Here is a 27,846-nt window from a genome sequence, read left to right as displayed (position 1 = left end):
AAAATTATATTCAATTTGCAACCTGATGGAGGTCAGTATAGATGGACTAATAGAATGATGCTATGCCCAAAAGATTTTACTTCACTAGGTGCAGTAAAAAAATTGGTATTCTATACACAGGTGGTATATCTTGCAACACAGATAGGCTACTCCACTGACTAACACACTCTGCAATAGGCCAAAAAGGATTAGCTTTGCTAGATTCAGCCAAATGCTGTGAAAAAAACTTGCACAGCACTGGCACAGACCTGCCTGGCAAAAACTGATAGGAACTGATGTAACCTAGTCCTGAAAAGGACTCCAATTACAATTAGTCTTTACTCCCACAATCTATCTATTTAAGAGCACAGACCTGCCTGATAAAAGTCGTAGGAAATGCTGTAACCTAGTCCTTAAAAGGACTGCAATCACAACTATTCCCTACTCCCAAGCTATCTGTAGATTTGTGCGAAAATTGGCTTGAAATTAACAAGGTATAGCGCACACAGCAACAGCGGTGCCGTCTAACACGCAGCTGCAGCAGTGAGAAAATGGTGGCGACGGGGAAAATGGCTTGGTCTTATAGGGCAAGGACATGTGACATACACTGCCAATGACACATGCCCTTGCTTGTGTGAAAAAAAGCACTTCGCTCCGTGTGTGCGCTGCTGATAGGCTGACAGATTGCACCTCCCCACTGTAAATGCAGGAAAGAGAAAAAAAAATGGAGATCTTCATTGTTCCTGCAGAGATCCATCCCCTGCCCCTCCCCCCACCCCGCTGTACACTCAAACTGCGTATTAACATTAATTTTCATCATTACTGAGAAAAAATCCAGTTATGATTTTGGTGCACGAACAGTTATCGAACATAACCTCGAACAGCTGAATTTTTCTCAAATTGTTCGTGTTCGCCGAACGGCTCGAACACCGCCCAAAACAGCTCGAATTTGAGATTGGCGAACAGTTCGAGTAGAACAACGCTCATCTCTAATTATTACACCTACTACATATTGGGATAGGATCTTGGAGATGGGAATACCATTTAAGTGTTACAGCCCCCTTATAGCTATGCTTATAAAACTGGTGGTGGCACAAAGATTTATAACTTTTCTTCTGTTTTTGTAATGAAATAGATCTAAATTGTCTCTGCAGTTTCTGTCTCCCTGCAAGAAAATTTACATAGGAAATATATAGTTTATGACAAAGCTCCATTTTATCAATGTTCCCAAAATATATTTTTCAGAGAGTTTTATTTTGCGCAATAATAGATTTAACCAGATAGACTTTTTCAACTTTTCCGTGTAACTATATGGGGTCACTGCACACCTCCGCATCACCCAATTGAACAGTTCTTATATATGGCAGATGGGCCCCAGGGCATAGAGGTCCGGTTGCAACTGGAGTCTCTAAAACTGCTATTGGTATACGACTGTGACTACAATAGTGAAGTCAAGGGGTGGTGAACTCTATCCTAATGTTTCATTTTGAAGAAATCAGGGATGGGGAGGAGATTAAGCAAGGAAGAGAATGCCACATAGGCTGATAATTAATGGAAGGATAGAATGTTTATCATTGAGGTGATCCGATTTCATATAAAAAGGCCACATGTCAAATAAACATCAGCTATTCTCCAAGAATGTACAGTAATAACTGTAATAAAATTAGCTATTTGTAAAAGTCTTCATTCTATCTTCAAAGAAGAGCTATGGAGCTTCCTGAATCTCGTGTTACCTATGTCTAGTGCAGACTCTACAAGAGGTCCTGCTTTCTCCTCTACCCCCATTTCCTGTCTTTTTTCATTAAGTCCTGATTTGCACTTGGCACACATCACAGTGATACAAAGGTAGGAGTTGTTCTCCATCCTCAGACCATCAGAAGCGCTGTGTCATCTGCCTCGATCGCAGTAACTGACCACAGACATTGTTTAACAAAAAGCAGCTTACTACTAAAGTACAAAGCAGCCAAATAATGTATGAAGAACAGTCCTTTTCCAATGGTCTATTGGACAATTAGTTAGAGTTATTGACTTATACAAATGTCTTTCCACCAAAAATCAATAAGCAATGAATTATACTCTTTCGACTAAATACTTATGAAAGTGTTTGGAAAAAAAGCCCCATTGAGCTATTCATTCCTTAGGCTCTGTTCACATTAACGATAATGTTAAGTGTTTATAGTCACTGACTCACAACATTATAGCTTCTATTACACCAGGAAGTCATGGTACTTGTAGATAACACGTGAATGCGTAATACCTCGTGTTCATGAGCGGATGCAAAGCATATTCATGATTCACCCTTTTGCAAAGGCACAGATTCATATGCGATTTTGTGGAGTCACTTTTCTTTTTTCATCTTATTGTATTCTCTGGCATTTCTTGCGCCAAATCCTTCAGTACGGCGCCCGCGATTTGTGAATTTGAAAATGAAAAATGCTCGTCTTTAAAAAATGTTAGCAACTTTTTAGTGCAAAAAGTCACAAATATTTTAAAACGTCGCGAGTTAGTTTACAAATGCAATTATATGCAAATAAAAACTCTGAAAGAAACCTTTCTCCAGGCGGGGACTAGAGAAAATAAGTGCATCATTTGGAAAAAGTCGTATTTCATAAAGTTGTGAAGGAAATATGAAAAAAAAAACATGTAAAAAAAAGAAATTAATCTTTAAAAATTGCACAAAACTTATACAGCAGAATGTGAAAACACTAAAGCTACGAAGAATTTGAAAATTACTCCAGAAAACTGGAGAAACAGCAATGATGAATCAAAGTGCTAAGTAGAGACACAAAGCATAAAATAATAACACCAGCTTTGGATAGCCTGCTTAATAATAGTGATGTAATAACGGTATTTTTATATACTGTGCACAGAATACAGAGGAAAATGAAAACGACAAAAAAAAAGTATTGAAAATGTATCCAAAGATATTAGATCAGACAGATATAGCCAAGAGTGAACATTAGAGATTTGTGAATGGATTGGATGTGAATCAAAGTTCATGATGAATTTTTAGGAATTTGATTTAGTCAACTGAATTCAAAAAATATACAATTCGCTTTTGCGCAAATCATCTATTATGCTCGCCCATCATTTTACACATTTTAGAAGATTGTATCAGCCAGAGAATGATCACATGACCTCAGTTGGGCTTCTGTATAATGCCTTGCAGGCATCAGATGGTATAGCACAGCTAATCAGGAACGACTATCAAAGCCAGTATAAAAGCAGAAGCAGGAAATGCAGCAGCCAATTTGTGGCGAATCTGGATAGTGAGAGGAGATCACAGCCCTCTGCTTAGCCATAGTAATAAGGGAAAAAGTCACAAAACACTGAAGAAAGTGTACAGATAGTATGTGACAACACAGCAGGGAAAAAGTTTGAAGAGTGAGGAAAATAGAATAATGCAGATTTAATTGATAAGGACAGAGCGATAGGAGAGTCCTTATAGGAGAGTGTCTGTGAGGCAGTACAAGTGATGGGCACATAGCTGGCAGCGCCAATTCAATCACACAAGCTCGTATACTCAAATAAATAGGAGTTTTGAATTATTCGCTGTGAGTCAAATTTCCTGGTAAAATTCAAGTTTTAAGCTTCATTTATTACTAGTGGACAAAGAAGATATATTATTGCAAAAGTTTCAAATACCCCCCCTGATTATGCTATTGGGTTTTAGTATCTAGGGCAACTATCTCTCAATCCCCCTCCCCTATTTCCATGAATTTTAGGCTTTTCCTCATTATCTTACTTGCCAACAGGGCAGTTATTCTAGAGAGGGAAGTTCCAGCACAGTTACTGCCACCTAGTGGCAAAGTGAATGGAACTACCCATCTTTGCAAAGGTGGCAGAGCAGCGCATGGTCTTTGCTACATATACCCTTGACTAAAACCAATGTTTAATCAAAGATAGAGCTTCAAAGTAATTCATGACAAAGAAAACATCAATTTCCCACAGTGAAGAACTCGGTTTGTGGTGCAAAGCAACTCAATGCCACCCAGTCCCTTTTCTTCATTTACAGTCGGTTTATAGGTCATGTTTGGCAAATATTTTACAAGTCTCTTGTGTAAATTCTTGTATCCACCATAATACTGAACATTTCTGCAAATATTTTCCTTAGACATGTTCTAATGGTAGTTATTTGTCAAGAGTATTATTATAAGCAGTAAGTAAAGTTGTACATTTTTGAATAAATATTACTTTAAATTAACTAAAAATCAAATAGTTTAATCGTTTCATTGCCTGAAATTCTTTTCCACACAATCAACAAAGTATTATCAAATAACTGTTCAACCCCTTAATAACCAAGATTTTGGGGACTTTAAAGGACTACTCCAGTAATTTTTTTCTTATTAACCCTTCCTTTAGCCACCAGTAATATGTGCACAGTATATGTATCAGAATACTTACCTATCGCTGCCTTCTCTCTTTTCCCTCTAGGCTTCCATCCTTTTCTGCACTAAGTGACTACATTTCTGACTAGTCGGCTCACATTAGCCAGAGCTGCGGTCACGTAGTGGAGAAAAAGACCAGAGTATTGGGGCAGCGATGAGTAAGTATTGAATGCACACACTGTGCATGCACTTCTGAACGCTAATGGAGGGGTTAATAAAAATAAATACTGTAGTGGTCCTTTAATGACCAAGTGTATACTTGTTTATGGGCATGTGATAGGTCCATATTACAATGAATGATGTGTCTTAGTATCCCATAGAAGCAATACTTCAGATGCAGAAGCCCTGTAGAAAGGCATAGAGTGTTATCATTATTTTTTCACTTGCACTCTAATAAAGGTACAGAACGAGCCCATACGTTTCTATTGATGTTATATTTGAGATCCATGTGATATAGATCTTGAATTTGGCTAAGTGCATGTTTCTTCATGGCTCCAACTTTCTCATCCGTCAATGCTCATACACGTGTTTCTTCTGTTCAGTGCCTGGACATACTAGTAAGTGTTCCGACATATGGTGCTTCCTTACAGCACTCTCCTATAACCATATTCTCCCGTCAAAGTGGTGGCACCATTTTTTGAAATTGTATATAAAGTGTATTAGGAGGCAGTTGGTCATACAGTACAGACCCACGGTCTTTTGTGGATGATGTTTTAAGGATATGTATAACTATGAGCTACTACAAATCCATAATTCAACCTAGTATATTATTCATGGGCTCAGACTCGGACTGGCCTACAGGTGAATCCCCTGGTAGGTCCCTGTGCAAGAATTTGTCCCCGATCCCCTATCTGGGCAGTAATCACTCTGTAAAGGCAGAATCAGCATCTCATCATTCATTTAAAGAAGCACTTCCATCAAAGTTTTTATCCCCTTAATATACTGCAATCATCATATTATATAGCACTGTACTTACAATTGCTTATTTTACCTTTCTACCCAGCTAATTCTTCTCTTTTCTCTGCTCTATGTAGAAAAAGGGAATTTATTGTCCCTTCGGAAATCATTTCCCTCTTCATCTCCTGACCCAGCTTCTCCTTCTCCCCCCTGCCATAGACTTTTGCAGTGACTCATGACTCATACAGGGAAAATTGACCTCCTGTTTCTACATGGAGCTTAGAAGGATTCAGCTACTCCGTTTTTAATCACACAAAGTCATAGACAAAAGAGAAAAGATAAGAATTATCTGGGTAGAAGGATAAAACTAGCAATTGTAAGTACACAGTGCTATGTAATAAGATGATTGCAATATATTGAGAGGATAAAAACTTGGATGGGAGTACTTCTTTAACAAACTATCCAGTTTATTATTCTTAGAAGCAGAGGTATATTAGTAAATGAGGAAAAATGCAATATTTGGATGCAGCTGAACAGTGGGTCCCCCAGAGTCGATGTTGCTGGTGGGCCCTTGGCACCCCAGTCCGACAATGCATAGGCTAGTAGAGTGAATTTTGTAATAGCCATCTACCAACCAAATTCTTCTCCTGTATTACTCGATTCTGCATATCATGTGATTGTGATTTATTCACACTGGCTAAAGTATTGCCCTAAATTTTGAAAAGGAATGGCATCATCTACGTGTCATCCACTTGTCAGCATGCGGCATTGCTTCTTTACAGTATCGGCTACTCTATATTTAGATAGGAACAGATATTATTTTCGACATTACAGTTAGTAATTCATGTGTAACTCTATTCGTGTGCTGTCGGCCTCAGAAAGCAATTGCTGCAGTTCCCGATATCATGTGGACTTAGGAAATGTGTTTATTTAAATTCATCAAGGGAAAAACGTCTCTAGCAACAGCAGGTTTTCATTGTAACTAATTGACCATGGGCTGCTGCGGGGGATACTAATTTCAGTAGATATGTACACAGCAAATAAAAAGGAAGACTGAGATAGAAGTTTTCATTGGAAAAACATGTGCACGCTTTAGCATAAGGAATAACACATGTCAGGATGTGAGCTGCAAAGGATGCTTCAGATCAGGTGCACTAAAGTCTAGTCTATTCTGCACCTGCAAGAAACTGTACAAAGTCAGGAAAATCGGCCTCCGGGTGGTAAACCAGTGATACAGTCAGTATGATGGGTTTTATATGGGCGCAATATGGCTCATCATAGAACCCCATGGTGACCTATTTATGGCTCAAGGTGACATAAAGGTCCAGTTGTTACATCCATTATATTGTCCACCACCAATGCCGGCCATGGACAGTGTTTTCTCATAAAGACTTTGAGACTTTATTATAAGGCTTCTCAATCTCAAGCAGGGGCTTCTCAAACAGGGGGTTGGACACTATGACCCTGGAGGTCCCTTCCAACTCTAACATTCTAGGATTCTATGATCTTTCAGAACATGGGGCTCACCTGTCAGAACATAGTAATCCTTGGTCCTCAACATTGGTTATCCCATAACTTAAAAAATGTATCTCAACCAATAAGATATGTTTACTATGCAGAAAAACAGAAATAAGGAATACAGGCTCCAATGCACAATAGGTAATTGTCAGCATGAATCGTCAATTTGGGCAATTTCCAGCTGCCCATGTATATGGGGGCTGCCCAACTCTGCCCGAGCAGATGACATTGGCAGAAAAGGGGGCCAGTCATGTTCAATTGCACTCAATGGACCCAGGGGGTGACCCACAATGAATATAAATCAAAATGGGCCCTGATGAGGGTGCAAGGCTCCCTGGGCAAAAATACCTGGTGTATGGTAATTTTTGGGCCAATTTCTTTCCCCCTTGATTGATAACAATACAGGTTTCCTAGAGAGAATAGTCCTGCATAGTTTCTTGCTATCCTAGCTCTTTGAGTTCCAAAAAGCTGCATAGCCTAATTATATTGGTAAGAACATACTTGAGCCCACAGGAAAAGGAGATGAAGATTAACCCCTTCACGATCTTGGGATTTTCTATTTTTGCGTTTTTGTCTTTTGCGCCCCTTCTTCTCAGAGCCATAATGTGGGGGCTTGTTTTTTTGCAGGACAGGTTTTACTTTTGAACGACAGCATTGATTTTACCATATAGTGTAGTGGAAAACGGGAAAAAATTCCAAGCGCAGTAAAATAGTAAAATAGGTAAAAAAGTGCAATTCTACAATTGTTTTTGTTTTTTTTTATTTATCATGTTTACTAAATGCTAACATTGACCTACTATTATGATTCTCCAGGTCATTTTATAAGTTCACCAATACCAAACATGTATAGACTCTTTTTTACTTAAGTGGTGAAAAAGAATTCCAAAGCTTATAAAGAAAAAAGAAAAAAAGCGTCTCCATTTTTCGGGACCTGGGGCCGGGTTATTTTTTGCGCGCCGAGCTGATGTTTTTGCTGATACCATTTGGGGGTACATACAATATTTTGATCGCCCCTTATTGCATTTTATTGCAATGTGGTGGCGACAAAATAATGTAATTCTGGCGTTTTAATTTTTTTCTTGTTACGTCATTTACCGATCAGGTTAATTCTTTTTATATTTTGATAGCTCAGTCATTTCTAAACTCAGCGATACCAAACGTGTATTTTTTTATTGTTTTTTTTTTTTTATGGGGCACAAGGGGGTGATTTGAACTTTTATATTTTTTATTAATTTTTAAAACATATTTTGTATACTTTTCACTGGCTTCAATAGTTTCCTTAGGATCATTTGATCGCTTGTGCTACATATAGCAGAGCTTCAGCCAAGGGCTGGCGTCCATAGGAGATCTGCAGTGACAGAGGAGGGGCGTCTTCTGCAGACCCCTGGCTGTCATGCCAACCCCAGTCACATGATCGTGGGGCGCCGATGGGTGGGTCTTATGAAGCGCTTCCGGTAAGTGCGAGTTAAATGCTGCTTTCAGAGATTGACAGTGGCATTTAACATGTTAACAGCCATGGGTGGATCGCGATCCCACTCGCAGCTGTTAGGGGCACATGTCAGCTGATCAAATCAGCTGTCATGTACCTGAAAAGATGCGGGCTCAGCGCTGGAGCCCGCATCAAGGGGGGAGGCGACCTATGACATACCTATACGTCATAGGGCATAAAGGGGTTAAAGCAAATATCAGGCCACTCTGTCCCTAGTGGCAAACACTAGTACCATAGGAGGCTTAATGTGATCATTGCTATGGCTCCTACTGAACCTGGTGCAATATTTGAATCAACTGTCCAGTCCATCAATGAGATGGTGGTTTTGTGCCTCATATGTAAAAAAAAAATGAATAAAATCATAAATTACAAATATGATGCAGTTCTTATATATAGATTGTAACTCAGCATCCAGAAATATATATAGCTGCATTTAACTATCCAGATTTGCAATTTTGGAGTCAGCAAATATTAATTTCTTCTTTTCTGATTTTGTTTTTTTTTTTCTTTTTTCTTTCACTAATTATTCCATTAATTTTAGAAAAAAAAAAGTCTCCGGAATATTTATGTGTTTCTTCTCTTTCATTTCCTGATTGAAATGTTTTCATTTCAATAATTTATGTTATGCAAGGTTACCTTCTCAGCAGGCAGACAAATTCAGAGACATGAACTTCTAAAAAAAAATCCTACTGCTGATGTGATTGAAATGCAGAGTGAAAAGTGTATGGTAAAAATAGGAAGGCAATCAGTGCCACTGGGCATGAAACACATTGACACATAAGTTCAACATCCCTCTGGTGAATACTGAGCAGCTTTTTCTTCTGAGCTCAGGGACTATATCTCACATTAGGCAGTCACTGGTATGGAAATCTATGAAACTGATCTTACGAAAACATTAAGAGAATGCATTGATTTCCTTTGAGAAAAGGGGACACTTGTTTACTTGTAAATATTCCATGCTACATATTATGGAGGTCATTTGTATGGTATAAGCGAGGACACATTGTTCACAGAATTCATATCTATCAATTTATTTCTGTACATTGTGAATAGAAATTCCCTTTCAATGATAACAGTATTGCAGGGTGATGAGGTTCACTTAAAGACAATGACAAATATCCCAGTGATAAACATTAGTACATACTTATTAAGGTCCATCATACACATTATTTGACTGTTGGGCGCCAAAAGATGGTTCGGCAGCTGCCATCTCAGCCGGTTCTTCCATACACAAGATCACTCGTTCAGTCGAGTGCTTCTATGTTCTCTATGAGAAAGCCATAAAATAAAGAAAACTTCTAAATGAAACATGAAACTAATGCAATCGACACAATTCTATATAGTGCCTTAAAATAATAGTATCAAAAGGATCATTTTTCTTGGTCGTAGGTTCTGAAGTGCCAATCCCAAACTGCAGTATTGAAAAGAAACCTGTTTTATGGTTCAGGCATTACTGCTGTTGAATTTGTGGAGAAAGTCATACATAAAAAAGTACTTTCTAAATATTCAATACTGGCTAAGACACCTTTTGGTCACCGATCCAGTGACTTCATCAAGTCAGATATAATTGACTGAATTTAATGACCTAACGAAGATGTTTGATCAATGCCGTAACATTGTTGACTGTCTGGTTTTATCCTGGCACCCAACAACGATAGCTCTTGCAACATTGCGTTGGGTTCTTCTACTACAATTTAACTATTACCTTTTCCCTCTTTTTATCTCCATAGTGAGCTGACTTTTGTGGCTCTACTAGTGTCTGTTTCTTGTCAACAAAAGGCAACAATGAATAGAAGTATCAAACCTCAAATAAGGGTCTCTTCAGAGTTGATAGAAGTTCTGTATACACCGCTATAGTCAAAGAGACATAGAGCTAACCAATAGCACAGCATTGGATCGTCCATGTCTGGTTGTCTGAAGGACAGCTGTTGGTAGGAACAGCAGAAGGACGAGACTCAACCAGCCAAATCATTGATGAGATCCTCCAGTAATATAAAATTTGATGAGTTTGATGGTCAACTAAAACACCATTAAAGCATTTGGATGGAGTGGGTCTTTTCAGAAATAGATGTATTTCTCCTGCTTATCACATGATGGCACCACCATCATAGCATTGTCCCATATCACTTGTTTTTTCTCCATCTTGTGCTGTACTCAACATAATTTGTGATATTCAATAGTAGCTCATGGTCGTTTCCATTTTGATACATATGTCAGCATTGATATTTTCATAGCAATGTCCCTATAGCTACACCTATTTTTGTACTGCTTGAACATTTTTTTTTTTGCATATTTGTCCTCTTTATCAAATGAAAAAGGCCGATATACATAAAAGTTTAGGGTAACTAGAAATATCTTTTTATTAGAAAGACAAAAATAGCAGATGACACATTTCCATTCAGGGTTGACAGATGTCTAAATTGTGTAGCATCATTTGTTAATTTGATTCATTTATATTTTGTAATATTTTCATTTCAGCCTCAGAACCCAACCTGAAGGTTCGGTCCCGATTAAAACAAAAAGTAGCAGAAAGAAGAAGTAGCCCTTTATTGAGAAGAAAAGATGGAAATGTAACAGGTTCATATAAGAAGAGGATATTTGAAGTGGCAGGTATGGTGTGTGATATATAATCCAATGTGTATAAAAAAATCATCAATCTATTTTATTATTCAAGGATCATTAAAGTGATCCTATAAGGCAACTGTCAGCACTATAGTATGTCTTAAAGGCAAAAATAGATACAGGAAAAAAGAGAGAGAAAAAATGTCAGACTTAGATAAAAACAAATTACTTTAGTTGAATTAAGTATATAGAATAAATACAAACATAAAAAGGAGACCATAGACATAACAGGCTTGGAAAGTTACATATACAGGGGTGGGTAATCACTGATTGTGATAGTGGGGGTACAGAAGAAACATAATGGTTACTTATGGCATATGAGCTGTCATCATTAGCTATAAATGACTAAAGGATCAAGTCAACTGTTCCTAAATATTGAAACCATATGTATGTTATCATGTTGCTTTAACTGAATGCTGTAGTAAGCATCAAAAATGGTAACCTAAATACATATGAAGCAAAGACATAGTATATTAATGAAGGCTAATCGCCACATAAGTTTTCTCACCATATATGCACAGGGAGTATCATCAAAGCATGGTAGCGTAACGTAATATGAAAATTATACAAAAATGTACAACATATAGTGTATAAAAAATTAAAAGCCATGTACCATCATATACATATACCCACCCTTGAAACACATCCAACACACGTTTCGCCAAAGCTTCATCAGGGTTATCAAGCCACAGATCACAACCTGAAGGTTTGGTCTCGATTAAAATAAAAATTAGCAGAAAGAAGAAGTAGCCCTTGATTGAGATGAAAACATGGAAATGTCACAGGTTCATATAAGAAAAGGATATTTGAAGTGGCAGGTATGGTGTGTTATATTTAATCTAATCTGTAGAAAAAAAAAATCAATCTATTTTATTCTTCAAGAATCATGAAACATCACACTCATTAACTATTGTACAACAACACATTTCCTAAAAAACCCCTTTAATATATTTTCACAGATATCGCCATGTTCTGACTAGTGGGGTCAGAGTAGAAAAAGCCATGCTGTAGGGCCTGAATTGTTTATATCGTAGCAGGATGGACTTTTTATTTATGTATTGACATAGATGGGAGTAGAACAGTGGCAGCCTCCACACTAGATTGATAGCATGTTATCATGACCTCTGGGGATCGACTTTGTTTATATTTGGTGACACAAGAACAACCCAAATGGCCTCATTCTTGTAAGAAAAACACATTCAAAAATTGTTCCCATTTTCTCTGTTTTACTGGGAAACCCATTAGTTTTCCTTAATCTGAAAATATGTCCTTATTTTGATAGAAAGATCCAGCAAAAAAAATAAGTTATGTTCCCTGAACTCTGATTAATTCATACATTGAAGGTCACAGTGAAAGAATATTACAATGTAAAAAGAAAAAGCCCTTTTCCTTCTTTTTTCAAACCACCAGTGCAAAATCTACGACCAGATGTAGCATTTCTAAACTTCATACTATCAGTGCGTATAAGGCGTGGGCAAACCGTCCAAATTACAAAGGCGCCATGACTGATATTGGAGCAGAGTAGTACTCCATCCATACAGATAGTGTTTGCTACATCTGTATTTTGTGTAACCATTTTAAGCTGTGAAAAATCTGATTTTTGTGGGTGAATTCCCAGTAATTAAACACAATATGAAAGGCTTCCGTATCTAGGTACACTAATGTCCTCTATCTATCAAGAACTACAACTATACAAAATCAACATGACACTCAACTCCCAGTAGTAAGGAAAAGTCAGTCAAGCATGAAACTACTGGTTCCCATGTTTTTTTTCTTCTACCGTCTGGTCACCATATGTGAACAGTTCTGTGCACCAGACTGACCACAAGCTGTTGTGCCGCAGATATTCCAGATGGTCCGCCGCATTCATCTATTTTATTAATAGTTTGAGTATGTAAATGAGTTCATATAAAAAGGTACATTCCTCATGTGTCCAGGCTGTATATTTTTTATGAAGAGCTATTTATTCAATAAGCTTTTTTTTTGTCTTATAATTTGGTTACTTTGAGAACGTGCAGTAGTTAATGTTTGTCATCATGAACTACAGATGTGTCCTTCCTTACCTTTGTACTAGACTCAAGATATCTTGAGATTAAAAGCATGAAATCATCAGCTTTGGAAAACAAAAATGACTCAAAATGGATGACAGAGTAATGGCAAAGTTTTTTTTTCAAAGTTGGTCATCTTGCAACACTCATCTCAAGACTTATAGAGTCAAAAAAGGTAAGAAAGGACACATCTGTAGTAGCTGGAAGTAAAAATAAACCATGACCTGACCATGGCTGTCCTAGTAGCAGGATCTCGTAGTTCCAAATGTAGCTTGTCAATGAAATAGTATGACACTTATTCAGCACATTTTATTATGAATATATGGTATGGGAAGGTCAGAGACCTAACTTCCAGCTCCTGGGCCCCAGTGTAAAATCTGTAAAAGAACCCCATCTACCATGTGATATTTATAATACCTATGTATTGTCATATATGGCTGAGATTCCCTTGGGAGTGTCAGGCACCAGGACGTAGGTGTTAGGCCACGGCCCCATTATCAGTATTTGGTCAGTATTCGGTCAGTATTTTTTCTCAGGAGTGGGTGATAAATGCAGAATTGGTGACTTGTTTCTATTATACCTTTTCTCTGATTGTTCCTCACCTGGTTTTGGCTCCCACTCCTGAGAAAAAAGACTGACCAAATACTGACCAAATACTGATAGTGGGGCCGTGGCCTTACTGCAAACTCTGTGTTTGAGAAGTGCATCAATGCAAAATGTGCAGTGCAATTATTATGCCATTTGTTGAACACCTAAAAAGTTTTTTTTAGAAAATGCGATTAAAATACAGCTTCAGATGAGACATAACAATGGTATCGGGTCACTCCTGAAAGGTTTCCAAAGTATCCCCTGTATTTATTTTAATCGCACATCTAATAATATTAGTGTAACTTTATTGCAACTACATTAGAGCTGTGATTTAGCTGTAAATAAAACAGCCAAATTGGGTGTGACTTGTATTAAAGTCTAATGCAAGTAAATTGTCTGTGACCAGGGAAAGAAAATCCAACACATTTGGAAACATTTGCAACTGTGTGTCACAGCCAATGGCGGAAGGCCATACAGCTTCTATGGGGCCCGTGAGTTGGGGGGCCTTCCCCACCCATCATCCCACGTACCTGAATGCCGATACAGTTGAAAGCATTGATGAAAGAGGCAGCCGTCTGCTTCCTCCTCCATCATTCTCCCTCTGCATCTGACATCTCAGTGCAGCGGGCGTAATGATGTCACAACATGGCGCCCGCTGCGTTGACTTGTGCGGCGCTTCAGATAACACGCTGAAGAGATCGGAGTAGCGGCGCTTCTTTGTTTCTTTTTTAATCAATGAGAACATTGTTGTGCCATTATACTGTATGGAGAACAATGTGGGGCCCATTATTCTGTATGGAGCACAATGTGAGGCCCATTATACTCTATGGAGCACAATGTGGGACCCATTATACTGTTTGAAAAGCAATGGGGGCCATTATACTACATGGAGAACTATGTGGGTCCAATTATATTACATGGAGAGTTATGTGGGACCTATTATAATACATGGAGAACTAAAAGGGGCCCATTATAATACATGGAGGACAAGGGCCGGCTCCAGGTTTTCGTGGGCCCTGTGCGAAAGAGTCTCAATGGGCCCCTTTAACACATACCACCATTCATGATACACAGATACGGCAGAGAAATATAGGTATACAACACAGGGCCCAGGCTGCCCCCTCATCCTTCACATATGCAAACATGCACGCAGACGCACGCACACGCACACGGTATGCAGACACAGTACGCAGACATGCATGCACACACGGTAAGCAGACATGTGCACACACGCACGGTACACAGACATGCACACACAGTACGCAGACATGCACGCACACACAGTACGCAGACAGCACACACAGTACGCAGACATGCACACACACACAGTACACAGACATGCACACATACACGATACACAGACATGCACACACACACAGTACGCAGACATGCACGCTCATACACACAGTACGCAAACATGCACACACACACAGTACGCAGACATGCGCACACACAAACGCAGTACACAGACATGCGCACATGCACATGGTACACAGATATGCACACATACAATATGCAGACATGCACATACACAAACATAAACAGATTCGTACATATTTAAACACAAATTCTTAAAAACACATATAAAATAGTCATAAATATATATACACAGTCATACACACTGATATACACAGATATTTACATCATACATGCAGGCACACACACACACACACATTAGAAATATTTTTAATATGGGGATTGGGGAAGCCTCGCTCACCTGTCCCCGGTCCTGTGTCCTGTCCAGCAGCTCCTCTGCCATATGGCAGTGCAGGGCCACCGGCGTGTCACAGACATAATGGCCCTGCATCATCAGAGGGGCCCACTCGCTGTCGGGGCCCCGGCTGCTCCCCTTCTTCTGTGCAGGACCGCCGACATGTCACAGATATGGCCCTGCACCATCAGAGGGGCCCACTCGCTATCGGGGCCTGGGCTTCTCCCCCTCATCTGTGCAGGGCCACTGACATGTCACAGACATGGCCCTGCTCCATCAGAGGGGCCCACTCGCTGTTGGAGCCTGGGCTGCTCCCCCTCATCTGTGCAGCACCGCCGGCATGTCACAGACATTGCCGTGCAACATCAGAGGGGCCCACTCGCTGTCGGGGCCCAGGCCAATTCCCCGGCACCTATTCAGGATCTCTGGTGCTGCTTGATTGGGGGATTGGGGAAACCTCGCTCACCTGTCCCCGGTCCTGTGTCCTGTCCTGCAGCTCCTCTGCCATACGGCAGTGCAGGGCCACCGGGGTGTCACAGACATAATGGCCCTGCACCATCAGAGGGGCCCACTCGCTGTCGGGGCCCCGGCTTCTCCCCCTCTTCTGTGCAGGACCGCCGGCATGTCACAGATATGGCCCTGCACCATCAGAGGAGCCCACTCGCTATCGGGGCCTGGGCTGCTCCCCCTCATCTGTGCAGGGCCACCGACATGTCACAGATGTGGCCCTGCAACATTAGAGGGGCCCACTCGCTGTTGGAGCCTGGGCTGCTCCCCCTCATCTGTGCAGCGCCATCGGCATGTCACAGACATTGCCCTGCAACATCAGAGGGACCTACTCGCTGTTGGGGCCCAGGCCAATTCCCCGGCACCTATTCAGGATCTCTGGTGCTGCTTGATTGCCCGAACTTCAGACATGGCTGTGCGCTGTGCGGCTGTGTCTGCTAGTAATGACGCGGCAGAGGTGACACATAAGCACAATTAAAGGCACAGTGTCACCCCTGCAGTATCATTATTGCCAGACACAGCCGCACAGCGCGCCGCCATGTTTGGTGAAGTGCCAGCAATCAAGCAACGCCGGCAGTCCTGAACAGGTGCCAGGGAAGCGGCCAGGGCGCTGACAGCAAGTGGGCCCCCCTGATGGTCCAGGGCCCTGGAACTTGCCCGGGTACGCCGGGTACTGACGCCGGCCCTGTGGAGGACTATGTGGGGCCCATTATTCTACATGGAGGGCAATGTAGGGGCTATTATATTACAGTATTTGGAGGGCTATGTGGAGGACATTATACTATATGAAGGGCTATGTGGGGGGGCCAATATCCTATTTGAAGTGCTATGTGTGGGGCTGTTATAATATTTGAAATGCTATGTGGGGCCATTATACTATTTGGAGGGCTATGTTGTAGCCATTATACTCTATGGAGGGCTATGTGGGGGCCATTATAATGTCTGCAGGGCTAAGACGGGACCATTATACTGTATAGGAACAATTATACAGTGTGAATGTTTGTGTGGGGTCTATCATGCTATGGGGAGAGCTGTGTTGTTGTTTGGTGGACTAGTCCATTGAACAGTTTGGAGTGTTAGTAAAGGTAATCATACTGTGTGGAGGGTTATGTTGGGGCCATCATACTGTGTGGAGGGCTGTGTAGGGGTCAGAGGGGGGCATCATGCTGTGTTGGGGTCACCATACTTTGCCAAGAAAGGTACAGTAGGGTTATCATACTGTGCATGTGGAGTTTGTTTACTGTGGGGGAATTCACCATGGGGGATCATCCTGTGTTTTGGGGGCATTTTTATTAGCATCATACTTTATGAGTCCAATGAAAGGGGAATCTACTGTAGGAGCTTTAATAGTGAGAGAATTACTTTGTAAGGGCTGCTTTTGTGAGATATGCTTTTCCGTGTCCTCGCCGAATATATATTTATATATTTTTTGGGGGGGGCAATTAGAACTTTTGCTATGGGGCCCCATGATTTCTATGTGTGCCGCTAGTCACAGTCATTGTAGCTCGCAGTACTACACTAAAGGTAATCACTGAATGTGATGATGCAATGCGTCACTGCAACGTCAATGTTTCCATGTAGCCGTAGCCATATTCCCATTATATGAAATGGTTCAAATTGGTAAGTGATTGTTAAAACAATCTGTCAACAGGTTTATGCTATGTAATCTGAGGACAGAATGGGGTAGGGGTGAAAACACAGAATTCAATGATGTCAGGCTATGTGCTGCTGTTTATTTACACTGAAGGTTTAATCACCTGGTGATTAACATTGCTGTGACTAGCTGGCACTTGGGTTCTCGTTCGGGGGCAGCTTTCTTAGCTCTGCTCCATTGCTAAATCTAAAAACTCTGATTGTGTCATAACTACTACATCCAGTAATCCAAGTAATTCATCGTTGGATTCTGGGTCACTTTGCCTACATCAGGCTGCTAGCAGATGAGGTAGGAAAAATCTACTGACAGATTCCCTTTAAAAATCCTCTGCATTCTCAGAAACGGAGGGATTTTTAATTTTATTGCTTACTGCTTGTTGCTTTTGTTGCTTGCAATCTATTAGCGATGACTTGTTTCCTAGTTGAGGAGTGCAGTGCTTACAAACCCTGTTCTATATAGCTAGTAATTACTGCTCTGAAGCTTGCTGGATTGTTGCAGTGTGCTGTGAGCTCTCTATCCGGCCCGTTTCAGTGCCACTCTGCGCCTCTGATATTGCAGGGGCAAAACTGCCACTACTTGAAGCATCAGGGAGCTTACAATTCAGGCCAGCAGTGCAACCATGCTTCCGGTCCCAACCATTATTCAATCAGTTGCACACCACTCCCCAGCAGAGACGAAGCCAGGAGTCTGGGGAGTGGTTCGCTCCTGAAGATAGATAATGAGACCACCACTTTAATATTAAAAACCAGATACTGATACATATCCTTTTTTCAAATCAGTTTTTTTTTTGTTTCTGTTCCTACATCTATATTTATTACTTTTTGCAATCTGTACGTAAATTTTGGCATAGCAGCTAAGGGAGCCTGATCCTCAAGAAGGTGCCCCCACAGAGAAGAGTTGAAGATTGCTCCCACTTGGCTAACAAGACAAGAGTTACCTATAGCCATATAGAAAATTATAATTTTTCTTTTTGTTAACACATCTTTAACAGGTACAGCCTCATGGCTCATACACATTACCTTAGTATGTATCAGTGATGCAGGTCTTTTAGGTGATACCCACAAAAGCCAATACTGAATCTCCTTAAAGAGAATCTGTCATGTGATTTTTTAGTAGGATACTAATAGTATCCTGAAATAATGCGTTGGCAGCCCTTTCAGAATCTGTAACATTTATTGCTGTAGCTTTTCTAGTTTGCTGTAAGCACCGGAGAATTCACAGCCACGCGCCTGCCAGTCAAGCGTATGTAAATCCAAAATGAGTATGCACTGCTCCCCACACCTATAATCCCGTCCACCCCCTCTGTGCCAATGTCGGTAATAGTAAATGACAGTAAAGGAATACCCCACATATGCACACCTATAGAGGTGAGATTTTTACTATCACTGACATCGGCACAGAGGGGGTGGGAGGGATTATGGGTGTGGGGAGCAGTGTATATTCATTTTGGAATTACATACGCTTGATGGCAGGCGCGCGGCTGTGATTTCTCCGGTACTTACAGCAATAAAACCGGAGAAGCTACTGTAATAAATGTTATAGATTCTGAAAGGGCTGGCCAATCCCTATTTCAGGATACTGTTAGTAACCTACTAAAAAATCACATGACAGATTCCCTTTAAGCCCCTGATATTGTACACATACAGATGGAGGGTCTTAGAAAAAGAAAAGTTGTCTTCATCACCTTTTATGTTGGTTGCTGATAACTTGTGACCTCGTGGGAGGCATACAAAGTCACCAGGACTCTGCCCCAGGTTGGGTGTAGCAGAACAGTCCACCAGTAGAGATCCCCAGTTTGATGTTCTTTATTGGATCCTCTCTTTTATGTTGACTCCTGGCTGGTGGCATGTATTGTGCTAGCTGCCCAGAAAGAATGACAGCACCAGTCCTTATAAAAGTAGTTATTGATTTCTGTTTTTTTTTATTTGGCACTGTGGAGGGAGCCAGGGGATTGTGCAGAAGACTTGTTGCCTCCTTGTCAAAATCTTTAATGGCCAATCTTACAACATTGCATTTACAGAATATACTGACCCCTAACCTGGTGAGGTCTGAGCTTACATTTCCACACCATTATGAATTCACTACTATACATTTTTTTACACAACTTGATCAATGATACATATTTATTTACCTGTTGTTTCTCTAAGAATATAAGCTGTGCATTTATCACGCCTGTTTTATTGTATTCTAGAGTCCTCAGTCAGCAGCAGCTCTCCAGTATCAGGACCCAGTTCTCCAAATAATGGTCCAGTTAGCATGGGTGTGGAAAACGAAAGCTCTGTGTTGCCCACAAACTCTCACCCTGAGGTAGGACGTCTTCCTTGCATAACATCCTAACACTGTAATACTGATTAGAACTATCTGCATTTCATATGATATACTACTATACGCAAAATGACTTGTAACTGGCAGCAATTTGCAGTATAGAAATTGTGAAAGCTATCTCAGAAATGATCCTAAAAATAAACTGGATGACTTCATAAATATGGTTAGTAGACAATATGTGCTGAAATCCAACGTCATGTACTGACATCAATCACGGACATTTTAAAGATCAAACTCCTGGACCACATAGCCAGGTCTTTCCAGCAATGGTTTAGGCAGATAGAATGGATCCAGTGCTTGAAACATGCAAAGGGATTATGTTGTGTAGGAAAAATTTGGTTCACATTTATGTAGGGTTTTGCATAAATAGGGGAGATTTACTAAGCCAAAATTGTGGCTCAACTTGTGCAGAAAATCTGGACAGAAGGCCTCTTATCTATTATGTGTGGCTCACTCGGAAAGGTGAAATGGTTTAAATAGAAAGGGTTGAGGCTTAGAATGCGACAGCGTGACATTTTGGCACAAAAATATTATTACGCTAGAAATTGGTGTAAATGAAATAAGAATGGTTGGGGTAGACTTGAGTTTCTGACACAGAAATTGACAGCCCAAGCTGCTGCAGAATAAATATGTAGCATGTGACTTCTGCAGACTTTTGTTCAAAGCTGGTGTATAAAATGCCAGTTTTGATAAATTCTCCCCAAAATATCATTTTCGGGTTTGTTTTTTTAAATGGCAACTTGATCTGCTTATGGTGATTTTTCTGTTTTTTTTCATAGCTTTCATTAAAGGAAGGACTTTAAAAAAAGCATGTTACAAATGTGCCAATAAAATATACTGTGAAAAACATGTGCAATTCATGGTGGTTTTTACAAAGATTTAAAAACACTGCGGAGCATTATAATGATGCGTTTGCTGCAAAAAATGGCAGCCTGCGTATTCCTCAACCTGTAAAGAACAATAGGGCAGATTTACTATTGTGTGGGCACCTCAACTTTGGAGGTAAATGCATTAAAGTTTGGCATAAATTACAACTTCAAGCCTCCAAGCAATTTCCGGAGGTAATGCCCAAAATATGAATCCACTGCACTTCACTTGCCTGTTGTTTTATAGATCAACAAAGGAGTCAAACTTTAGAAGCCTGATTTTTGAAAGGTTTGTCAAGGCAGGGCTTTAATATGGCAGTCATGATGAAGAGTGCGCTGTGGTAAGATGCACCAAATTCACTGAGGCATGGGCTGCTTAATGAATTTGGCACATCTTCTACCTTTTGTGCACCACCACAAGAAATTAAATCCGGTCAGGGGTTGTCAAACATTTTTTATGCAATTTACCCCACCTTATGATGAATTTTTTGACTGTCCTCAGCCATGCCCCCTCTTGGTTAAGTTTAACGCACTTTTCATAAAGTTGGCTGATCGGTCCAGTACCAACAACTACAGGACACGATTACAAGTTGTGCAAAAAATTTGATACATTTTGAAAATTTTACCCAAGAATTCTGTTGAAAACTGTTTGAGGAGTCGGCCCTATACTTTTGTAAAGTTAGACAAAAGTGTCTAAGGCCTCATTCAGACGTCCGTGTTGCACGCATGTGTTGTATTCGTTTTTTCACAGATAAAACATGTACCCATTATAATCTATGTGGCTCTTCACATGTCCGTGTTTTTTCTAGGACCTTGTGTCCGTGCATAACACATGGAGATGCGTCTGTTTTTTTCCGGCAGGACGGATGAAAAGGGCCAATACAAGTCTACTGGTCCGTGAAAAACATGTACAGCAAAGTAAAATTACTTTATTAAAGGAAGCCTGACTGCAGTATTTATCCCTAGAAAGTATTAGGAGTAGAGATCAGCGAACCTGAACTTAAGATTTCAGGGTTCATACCGGACAGTTAGTGTCTGGTGCTAATTGCCGAAAATGGACTTCTCCCGAAGTCCGTTGCAATGTTCAGTGTTTCGGAGGAAGAAAGGGAAAGAGAATCTTCCAGCTCAAGAGTTTGGGTCCCCATTCTTTTCAATGGGGCTTGGTTCTGGTTCAAGTTCAGGTACAGTTCAGGCACAGAACATGAACTTCCACGGGTTCACTCAAGCCTAATTAGGAGCTCTTTATCAGACTCATAATATTCTTTTTAATGATCCATGTACATCCCTAAACGCTAATGCAGTATGTTTAAAAATGATATTTAATACTCTCTGCGTGCGTGTACTGGATTAGCCCACGACTGCTGTCAATCATTGCAAGACTGTTCTGATATCACCCTCACAGCGCCAGGATTCACAGACCTGCATGCACAGAGGAGTAGAGGGACTTCTTCTCCTCCCTTTACTCCCTGCACAAGCTCGGATGTCAGCCATGTCACCGCGGGCATGGTACCAGTGCACTGTTGTAATGATTGACAGCTGTCCCGGACTAGCTTGATCTCCTGCTGGGTTGTAGCAGATCTATATGAGAATGGAGTGGATCCTAAGCAATTCTAGAGAATATAATTGACAATGCATTTATTTCAACAACAGACTTTAATTTTTATTTTTTTTGGATACCTGTGATGCATGGGATACCGATTTCATTAGGATTTAGGAATGTGTGAATATACTATATGGCCATGTTCACACATTCAGTATTTGGTCAGTATTTTACATCAGTATTTGTAAGTCAAAGTCAGGAGTGGGTGAAAAATACAGAAGTGGTGACGTGATTTTATTATTCTTTTCCTCTGATTGTTCCACTCCTAATTTTGGCTTACAAATAATGATGTAAAATACTGACCAAATACTGAACATGTGAACGTGACATGAAAATTGCATTTCATTAAAAAATGCGTCATATAATACTGATTAATCTACTGAATAATGCGTTTTAGCTCAGTTTTCATTTTTTTACAATTGAAATAATCAATAAATAATAAAGAATGTAAGTGTTACAGTAAATCAGACTCAGATAGATAAATTATTCTTTTGGAACAAATCTGATTCCAGTCATTTTGTTGCTTAAAAAAAAATCTTTGCTTCCAGTAAAAATAAGTAAAAATTGCTTATACTGCGGAAAGTTTAGGTCACCAGCAGGACATAGAGCCAGAGCCTCAGACACTTCTACTTCCAGCTTTCCCATTCATAAGAAACTAATTGTTTGTGAACTGTGATCCTGAGGGCAGGTGTTTGACCCCTGTCCACTGATTAGTAGCCCCCTGTGGACGCCAGAAGAGAAATAATGTTACACTGATAGCTAACATGTGGCTTTATCTTGTAACCCTTTTGTATAAGAAACCAGGGATGTCAATGTGAGGTGGAAGAATGAAGACATCATTACTACTCAATTAGTCAATTAGGAAACGAGCGTTCAGTAATGAAGGTCTTACTGCCCCAGGTACACAATAGATCTGTATTGTAGATTTCACCGTCTTCCAGGACATCCATTAAAAGTCACATTTGATATCAAGAAATGCTTTCATTCATCCCATTTGAGGGTGATGGAGCCTCTGAGAGTGTCATTTTCAATTTTCCATTATAGTAGATTAAATTCATTATATTTTTACTGCCAGCAGGAAGCCAAAAATTGTTCTGCCTTGCATGATAAAAATCCAAATCTTTTGTCTACTTTTTTTATATTACATTCTTTCTGTGGTTTGGATTTTTGAACTAAAGTAATTTACTGGCAGATGAAGAAATAAGCTCGTACCAGCTATACACAGTACTATCCTAGGCTGAGCGGGATTTTGTATTTTGCTTGATTCAATTTAGGGTTGGGAGTGGGTAAAAAAAAACAATAATTAATGAAAAAAATCAAATTATAACTCACCTTGCCTCACACGTGCTCTGGTTCCATAGCTCCCCACCTGGTTCTCAGCTGACTGGCTTGCCTCCTCCCTCCAACTACGATCTCTTCTTCCATCTTCATCCTTAGGTCACATTCACACGTTCAGTATTTGGTCAGTATTTTACATCAATATTTGTAAGCCAAAACCAGGTATGGTTGAAAAATGAAGAAGAGGTGATGTGTTTCTATACTTTTCCTTTGATTGTTCCACTCCTAATTTTGGTTTACAAATACTGATGTAAAGACCAAATACTGAACATCTGAACATGGCCTTGGGAGCCTCCACTGCTGGATAGGCCTCAACTTGACATCATTACAGCATGGGACAATGCCTAGTGAGCACTGGAGGCACTTAAGAGTGAAGAAGACTGAGGATAGAAGAGAAGACTGGAGCTGGAGACAGGAGCAAGGCAGTGGAAGACTGGCCGGGGACATACAGTTCCAGGCCATGTGAGAGGAGAGGTGGGTCTAATATTTTTTATATTTTCACTCCTCCATATATTATGCTTTGGGACCTTTAGAGACCTCAGAACAGCTTTTACCAGCAACTCCATTTGCATTCAATAAATGTGACCTGAATCAAAATTTCTTGGCTGAACTCGAGTGAAACTTCAAACTAGCTAATCGAATTTCGTCAGATTCACTCATGTCTAATTATATTGCACTTTTCTCAAAGAAGTTGGCTAGTCGTCATAATGGAAGGTGGAACTGAGAATCTGTAGCAGGAAATCTGGTCTAGATAAAAGAAGTGGTCTTCTCAAAAAGGTGAAGAGGTTACACTATAATCCATAGTGAAACCTAATTCATTTCCAGAACATAAAATTTAAAAAAAATAGATACAAAGAAGCAATATAAAGCCTGGGAATTACCCAATTTCAAATCACTTTGCCCATTATTATTTTTTCTCACCAAACAACACTCCACATCTCAGGTTTCTAGACCTCTTAGGCCTCATTAAGACATCCGTGTTATTTCACATACGCAAAAAAATGCTTTGAGTGTTATCAGTGTATTGGATCCGTGTTTGATCAGTGTTTGGTCAGTGTGTCAGTTTTTACCATCAATCTTTCATCTGTGATTTTCATGGACCTATAAACATGGCACTTATCATCTGTTATACTGGTAAAAAACAGTCTCCATGATTTTGACACCGACATATGGTCTGCAAAAAAAACAGACATGTGAATGACTTGAGGGAAAAAGCAGTATACTAATAATAAATAAACATACCCCATCAATATCCGTATTACTGCCGACTAGCGGACTATAATAAGGGACCAATCGTCCAATTAATACATAGCCCCCCCCCCATATAAAAAACAGACATGTGAACAGCCTCCCAAAATATAATGGGTATGTGTTGTATCCGTGAAAATTAACAGTAGAACATGTACTTGTATACCGACAATGTCTGAATGAGGCTTTAGTGTTTGATATAGAGAAAAGGAAAGTTATTGGGATTGATTGCAGTCACACCTGACTTTCCAGGTTATGGATACTGTTAATCTTTTATGAGATGTTCACATTCATTTTTGCCAGTGGTGTGAATTAATCATAGTAGCCATATGCTCCATTTGAGTTGATGGGATTTTTAAAGGATTTTCCAATCCAATCCATTTTCAGCATTATTACAAAATGGTGTGCAAAGCTGGACACACTAAGTGCAGATCTTCATTAATACATGCAGTAAGCAATATCCTTTGAATTTGCTATATTTTTTTTATTTCAAGTGCTCATTTTCCAACTGCTTTTCACCAATGTCCTGATGTAAACTGATCCCGCTAACCCATTTTGTAACCTAGGTATGTGATAAGCAAAGTAGACAAACAAGGCATTCTCCCTTATGACCGCTCATAAAAATAATGCCCCCTTTAGGAGCCATGAAGATTTTCTTTTTTTCATTTTCCATTCTAGGTATAACAGTGTTCCACCTAAGACCAATAAAAAGGTTAACAGCTCCCATCCATCCTGGTGGGGAGGCTGTTTGGTGACACGTAACAATGAATGACTGGATCCTTGATTTACTATAAATACAGTAATTTAACACCTTTTACTACTGTGCAACCTTTTCTTGTTGATCATTCCACCCTCGGTGCACACAAATGTCAAAGGGAAATTTACGTGTCCCATCTCATCTGGCCCATTACTGCCCGAGACCCGCCAAAGGCTGCATCAGAAGACAACGCTCACCCTGGAAGGTTACATTTTTAAATAACATCCTGTATTGTGGTGTTGCTCAGCTCTTCACTGACAACTACGCATTAACAAAATTTATTTTCTCTAGTTAATTGATATCCCAGATTTATCCATTACAAAACCAGCAACCCTTCCAACCTCTACATGCTTGACAAGTTATTATATTTACTTAGTGAATCCTATGAGTGCTGGGTCCTTCTTGGAGGTGGTCTATTATCGCAGACCCATATGCTTTCTGTTTGGGAAGAAAGCAGTCACTGTTGTCATACTGTTACACAGGGTATTCTTTTTCATTGATGTGACTCCCTTGGGGATAATATTATGCCATCGCTCCTAATTCTAATGGATCCTATGTGGGTCTTATTATGGAGTAATGTAGAAGAGGCTAAAAGAGGGAGTGTAATACAAGGAAGATTGTGACACCACATGTGGAAACTATACGGAAGTATCTTACATGGCAGAACTAAATTGATTTCCAGGAGCTCAAAGATAAGTTACAACCACAGTGGCCATAGTGCTGCATTTCTGCAGTAAACCCCAGGGTGGTATGTGTGAGCCAGGTTTTATTCTGGGTGTACTTATTTATTCCAATATATTTAAGCATTTGACTGGTGTAAAGGTTGGTTTCACATAGCAGAAATAAATGTGTTGTATTTTAAAATTGGCACGTTGATGGTTAGATCCTCATAGGTTGTAAGTTCCCAAGAGTAAGGGATTAGTTATGTAATTATTATACACAGTGCTGTAATTTAGGGCCTGTATCAAAAACACATATGGTGACTCACTAGAATATTTATTTTACTCGCTCATATAGCACCATTAATTTCTACAGTGCTTTAAAGGGAATCTGTCAGTAGGATCAACCCTCCTAAGTCTTCTATATGGGTTTGAAGGTCATAGGAAGCTGAATAAAATGACACTTTGATATCTGCGATCTGATGTCTTATTCCAGAGAAATCCACATTGTTCTTATATGTAAATGAGCTGTTCAAGGCTATGGGCTGGAAACTGATTTGCATGAGAATTTGCCTCCAAAGATTATTTTTAATAAAAGGGGACATTACCAGTGTGAAATATGTAACTTACACAGAACAGTAGTACTGAGCTTTGTCTACTTACAAAAAATTGCTGCAGCTCTTACAGCTCTGCTGCATGGCAACCCTGTCTGCCTGTGAGATGGAAGCTGTGAGGAACCTGCAGATGTGTCAGGTATAATCACACACAGCTCTGCAGTGAGATCAGGAGAGCGGCCATTACACATCACACTGGTAACTTCCCTTTCATGTAAAATAAGCTCTAGAGGCAGAGTTTCAGGGAGATCTATGTCCAGCCCATAGTCCTGAACAGCTCATTTACATCTAAAAAAATGTGGATTTCTGTGGAATAAGACATCGGATCTCAGATATTAAGGTATGACTTTATTCAGCTTCCTATGACCTATATGGCCATATAGACAACTTAAGAGGGTTGATCCTACTGAGAGATTCTATTGAAAGACACCATCATCACTATCCCCATTGGGGCTCACAATCTACATTCCCTATCAGGATGTGTTTGAAGTGTGGGAAAACCCAAGAACCCGGAGGAAAGCTACACACTCAAGGGGAGAACATACAAACTCCTTGCAGATGTTGTCCTTGGTGGGATGTGCCATCAGTGTCTAATCGTCAGGAATCCAACTACCTTGACTGCTTTTTGGTACAGTGAAGTGGCACTAGGAAATTGTTTTGCCACATCTTTTCTCAATGGCTTCGTTGGACTTTTTTTTCCAGGTAGCCACATGGGCAGCAATTGTAATCAATGACAGTCAAAGCTTCTGGGCTGAGTTGAAGAAAAGATTTGCACAACAATTTCTGAACGTTATTACTATTACGATTCATTTGTTGGGGTCATAGTGAAATATGCCACCACATATAAAGTATGGTAATTTACTACTTTTTCAAGCTTCAGCCAGTCTTTGACAAGTATTTGGAAAAAGCGATATAGCTAATGTAAGGTGGCATTCAGTATTTAGTCACATAAAGGAATGAATTGTAATTAATTGACAATTATTTGTCCTTTTTGTAACTTATGGTAAGATAGAGCTGTACAAACACCTTTTGTTTTCT

The 27,846-nt window shown here is 40.0% G+C and overlaps 1 protein-coding gene across 2 annotated transcripts in view; it reads left to right on the top strand.

Moving 5' to 3' along the window:
- Window positions 1-27,846, top strand: part of HDAC9 (histone deacetylase 9) — a 1,057,517-nt gene that overhangs the window by 982,589 nt on the left and 47,082 nt on the right. For both annotated transcript variants that reach the window (XM_073677842.1, XM_073677846.1), the window contains 2 exons: window positions 10,750-10,881; window positions 19,593-19,708. In XM_073677842.1, coding sequence (XP_073533943.1) covers window positions 10,750-10,881; window positions 19,593-19,708 — 248 coding nt within the window. The remainder of the gene's footprint in view (window positions 1-10,749; window positions 10,882-19,592; window positions 19,709-27,846) is intronic.

Source organism: Phyllobates terribilis, unplaced genomic scaffold, assembly GCF_046119375.1.
Source record: "Phyllobates terribilis strain yellow unplaced genomic scaffold, ASM4611937v1 Scaffold_4__5_contigs__length_816908805, whole genome shotgun sequence".
NCBI classification, from domain to species: Eukaryota; Metazoa; Chordata; class Amphibia; order Anura; family Dendrobatidae; genus Phyllobates; species Phyllobates terribilis.
The sequence above is the reverse complement of the archived record's forward strand: the minus strand, read 5'-3'. Positions and strand labels throughout refer to the sequence as shown.